General features: G+C 38.0%; 1 protein-coding gene across 1 annotated transcript; it reads right to left on the bottom strand.

The window, feature by feature from the left end:
- Nucleotides 1-1,109: 1,109 nt before the first annotated feature.
- apoda.1 (apolipoprotein Da, duplicate 1) lies at nucleotides 1,110-4,105 on the bottom strand. The gene is made up of 5 exons (XM_086271349.1): nucleotides 4,007-4,105; nucleotides 3,691-3,829; nucleotides 2,753-2,874; nucleotides 2,558-2,643; nucleotides 1,110-2,357 (listed from the first exon to the last, which is right to left on the bottom strand). Exons 2-5 carry the CDS (start codon nucleotides 3,805-3,807, stop codon nucleotides 2,122-2,124), a joined length of 561 nt encoding a protein of 186 aa, XP_086127475.1. The 5' UTR covers nucleotides 3,808-3,829; nucleotides 4,007-4,105; the 3' UTR covers nucleotides 1,110-2,121.
- Nucleotides 4,106-4,418: the final 313 nt, after the last annotated feature.

Genomic DNA, 4,418 nt, shown 5'->3' with positions numbered 1-4,418 from the left:
GTGCCTGTTCATCTTAGCCGATATGATGCCTGACAGGAGCTTCCATGTAGTACTGAGGCAGGTTATTGGTCGGTAGTTGGAGGGGACCGGTCCCTTCTTGGGGTCCTTGGGGATCAGGACCGTCCGGCCTTCGGTTGGCCATTCCGGGTGTCTCTCGTTAACTAGCAGCTGGTTCATTTGTGCTGCCAGACGCTCGTGGAGTGCAGTCAGCTTCTTCAGCCAGTAGGCGTGAACCATGTCAGGCCCTGGTGCTGTCCAACTCTTCATACTGGAGACCCTTTCTTGGATATCTGCCACTGTGATGGTTACTGGACCCTGTTCAGGGAGGTCGCTGTGGTCTGCCCTCAGATCCTCTAGCCACTGAGCATTGCCGTTATGGGTTGCGTCCTTCTCCCATATGCTCTTCCAGTATTGCTCCGTCTCCAGCCTTGGTGGTGCTGTTCTCTTATTGTTCCCTTGCCACTGAGAGTACACCTTTGCTGGTTCTGTGGAGAACAGCTTGTTTATTCTCCTGCCTTCTATCTCTCTGGTGTACCTCCTCAAGCGGCTGGCTAGTGCACACATATATATATATATACATATACATATATATATATATATACACACATGTATATGTATATATATGTATATGTATATATATATATATATATGTATATGTATATGTATATATATATGTATATATATATATATATATATATATATATATATATATATATGTGTATATATATATATATATATGTGTATATATATATATATATATATATATGTATGTATATATATATATATATATATATATATATATGTATATATATATATATATATATATGTATATATATATATATATATATATATATATGTGTGTGTGTGTGTTTGTGTGTATACATAAGGTATATTGATAGGTGTCCTGCTCCTGTTTATTATATATAACACCAGCTACAGATCGAGACATCAGTCACCTTCTATTGCATCATTAATCATTTTATAATTTGTATTGACTTCAAAAAACTCTACCTACCTTTCAGTTCGCTAGAATCTCTTTTAAGAGGGCAAAACTCACCTCAGTGAAACACACAAAACCCAAGATAAATGAGGACAAACACACAAAAATCAACAGTCTTCAGTCTTTTTAATGGACACCTGGATGTGGTGGGGGATTTTTACATTTGTGAACATGTTCATGCGACCTTCCCAAGGTCAAATTACTCTTAATTTTTTTTTAAGTGTGTTACTTTTTTAGTTAGAGCTAATACCTTTTTCCTTTCAGAGTGCAAAATCCACCTCAGTGGAACGCACAAACAAAACATTCAAGTAAGGCAGTGTGGTGCTTGTGAAGATACTTTAACTCCTTTCAAGGTCACCTGAATCACCAGGGTTTAAAACTTTTAAGAACATCTTGATGCAAATACTTTGAATTTCCAGGCCTTTATTCTCATGTTTAGCCTGAAAAAACCCTCCAATGTCTGCCAATAGGAATCTTTAAAACTTGGACATTTTGAAGGTTTATTGAATTGAAATGAATTTCATGTTTTACTAAATAATAGCGGTTTTATTGCTGCTTTTAGTTGAAAATGCCTTTCAGCACGCTTATACAGAACATGTTAAAACACTTAGAAAGCATAAACAGATGGTAAACTTCAAACATCGACACTATTTTAAATATGTAACCTTTAGTTGTCGTCGTTTTACAGATAAAGTAAGACACCTTTCAACTTTCAAATCAGTTTCTGTGTGTATAGAAGGCTTCAGTGCAGCACGCTGACGATTTCATTAAAAACACAGTAAAGATCACATGAAATGAGATTTACTAACTTTTTTTGACACTAATTAGATCCTTCATGTTTTGAGTTTGTGTTCAGATTACTCAGAATCATCTGCTCGCAGCGAATACAACATTTCTCTTAACACGGAAAGTATTCCTCTCAACTTGTACTGTCACAGTCGGTGTTGTGCAAAGTAAAAACTGGAGAAAACAGAGAAACTAGTTGAGTTTATCCTGCTGGAAACAATCACCGTAAATTATTAATCGTAGATTCATCGAGGCAAACAAACACGCGGATAATTTACCCCCTTCTGTCGACAGCAACATTATGCTGTGTTGAATTTGTGTTGCTGTGTCGCTGCTTACAGCGTTTTTTCACAGCCCATCTGCCTGCTGGGGATCATCCTGCTCACGTCGATGTTGTTGTTTGCAAAGATCTCTTTGGCTTTCTCGATGGTGGATTCTGGCAGGGTGCGTGTTCGCCCCAGGATCCAGGCGAAGTCGACGTGGAAGAGCCTGAGGATGTCAGTGCATGAATACACCAAGGCCGAATTCACGTAGTCAGTAGACAGGATCCAATAAGGGGAGTAGGGAAGGACTGTGATCAAGACAAAAGTTGTAAGAGTGAAGAGACAAAAGTATCACAGTATTTTATCCTGAAGCTACACATACTGAGAGAAAGTCGTATATCTAATATGTGGCTTATAGAGGCTGATTAACTCATTACATTTCCACTTCATTCTTAACAACTCATAACACAGCCAGTCATTCTCAGTGTTGTCACCAGATGTTGCTCACCGTAGGAATAACTTATTCCCAGCTTGGCTGGATTCTTTATATCCTCTACGACCCCGATCCCTTCGATTTTCTTCATCTCTCCTTTTCTGTTTTATTCCACACAGACAAACTTTATGTTAGACTAAAACGGCTGCACGACATGCAGACATTACCTCCTGGCTCCACGTTTGCACAGATAAATTCAATGGGACTCACAGTATTTCAGAGCTGACCACTCGAATGGAGTTGCTCGTCGTCAAAGTGAAATTGGTTTCAATGCAGCGGCCTTTCTCAAACTGGGCTGGCAGTTTGGCAATTTCAAACCATCTCCCCATGAACTGTGAGGGCAGAAACACGCACAGGTTCAAAGACAACTCGGAGCAATGTGAGTGCAGACTATGAATAAATCTACATGCTCTGATATATGGTATGTGTTTTATAAAAACCTACTCTACACCAGCTGAGGAAGTAATTAAACACAATGTTTTGCCAAGTTTCCCCTCTGGGAAAAAGTCTGTCTTCATTTATTCAGTTATTGTACTAATGTATGCACATTTCTATGCTATTAAAGGTACTGAAAAGCTTTACTTACACAATACTTTGGGTACTGAGTTGACTTACAACAAAGATTATGCTGAAATGCTGAAAATATATATATATATATATATATATATATATATATTATAAACTATATAAATAAAAAGTACTTTTAATAGATTAAATTATATTTTTTTCACGTGAAAACAATATATATATTAATAAATTCTTGTTTACCTGTGGTGTAATTATAATTAGTAGTAGTTGTATTTAATTATGTCCATATGCATGTGTCTACCAGCCTCGACTTTTTGGTGCCCACACAATACAGAGACAAATATGATGACAAACACTCCTATCTGCTTCCACCACACACTATTCTGATCTATATCACAAATGCCAGCAATTACTAAACATGTACGTTTTGCTACTTAATAAGAATGTATCATAAACAGTCAGCAAATCTTTGCCATATGAAAATATTTAAACAGAAATCTCTGATAATGTTTGTGGTGTCAGCTTTTTCCTTTTCAAACTGTGCGAGAGAAGAAGGATCTCATGACATTCACGCCTAATGTGTTCAGCGTATTCTGCACAGTCTGCACCGTCACTGGTACCTGTTTAAGGCTGAAGGCGGGTTGAACAGCAGGCTCTGGACACGGGCCCCAGTGGGGAACCTGAGCCCTGATGATGGGGAGGGTGAGTGCAAACACCAGAGCCAAAGGTAGCTTCATGGTAAAGATGTGGCTTTATTACCTAAAGAGAGTATGAAAGAAAAGCAGGTAAGGTAACACAAACCAAAAAGAAACATGGCCAACGCAAACAAGATTACTGCTACATCAACTCAGGTAACATTTTTCTTGGCAGAAATAATCTAATATTAACTAATTTATAGTTTAATCCTTCGCATGTATCTCCACAGATTTCTCTTACCTCTGTGTTCCAGTGGTTCAGATATGTGCTCTGTCTTTATCGACTCTGCTGTTTGAGTTGGAGACGTAGTCCTCTGCGAGGTTTTGCAGTTCTGTGTCGTCAATGGGCGTCTTTGTTTAGAGCCAGCTTTATTTCAGACATGAAGTAAGCTATTAGCAAATTGGAGTCATGGGGGACATACCAGGAGAAACGTAATGAATGTAATAAAATAATCTGGATGCCCTCCTGCCCCAGATGGACACAAAAGTATATATTTTGTTTTGTTTTTTATCAGAGGATTGCTTTAAATGACAAGTTCCAAGGTTACATGATTTTGTACACAGACACACAAGTACTTTAAGACAGAAGTGTTGATCCACAAAATGCAAGCATGCTATACTCATGTGTGTTTATATGAAAAAAATGTACAAAA

Source organism: Aulonocara sp. 'chitande type north' Nkhata Bay, linkage group LG18, assembly GCF_057382095.1.
Source record: "Aulonocara sp. 'chitande type north' Nkhata Bay isolate Kocher_YH1m ecotype deep benthic linkage group LG18, A_spYH_male_GT1.1, whole genome shotgun sequence".
NCBI classification, from domain to species: domain Eukaryota; kingdom Metazoa; phylum Chordata; class Actinopteri; order Cichliformes; family Cichlidae; genus Aulonocara; species Aulonocara sp. 'chitande type north' Nkhata Bay.
The sequence above is the reverse complement of the archived record's forward strand: the minus strand, read 5'-3'. Positions and strand labels throughout refer to the sequence as shown.

Coding starts and splice junctions, on each gene's coding strand:
- apoda.1 (XM_086271349.1), bottom strand. CDS start 3,807: ATGAAGCTACCTTTGGCTCTGGTGTTTGCACTCACCCTCCCCATCATC. Junction 2,875..3,690: donor CCGCCTTCAGCCTTAAACAG/GTACCAGTGACG, acceptor CTGCCCTCACAG/TTCATGGGGAGATGGTTTGA. Junction 2,644..2,752: donor GTGGTCAGCTCTGAAATACT/GTGAGTCCCATT, acceptor GGAATAAAACAG/AAAAGGAGAGATGAAGAAAA.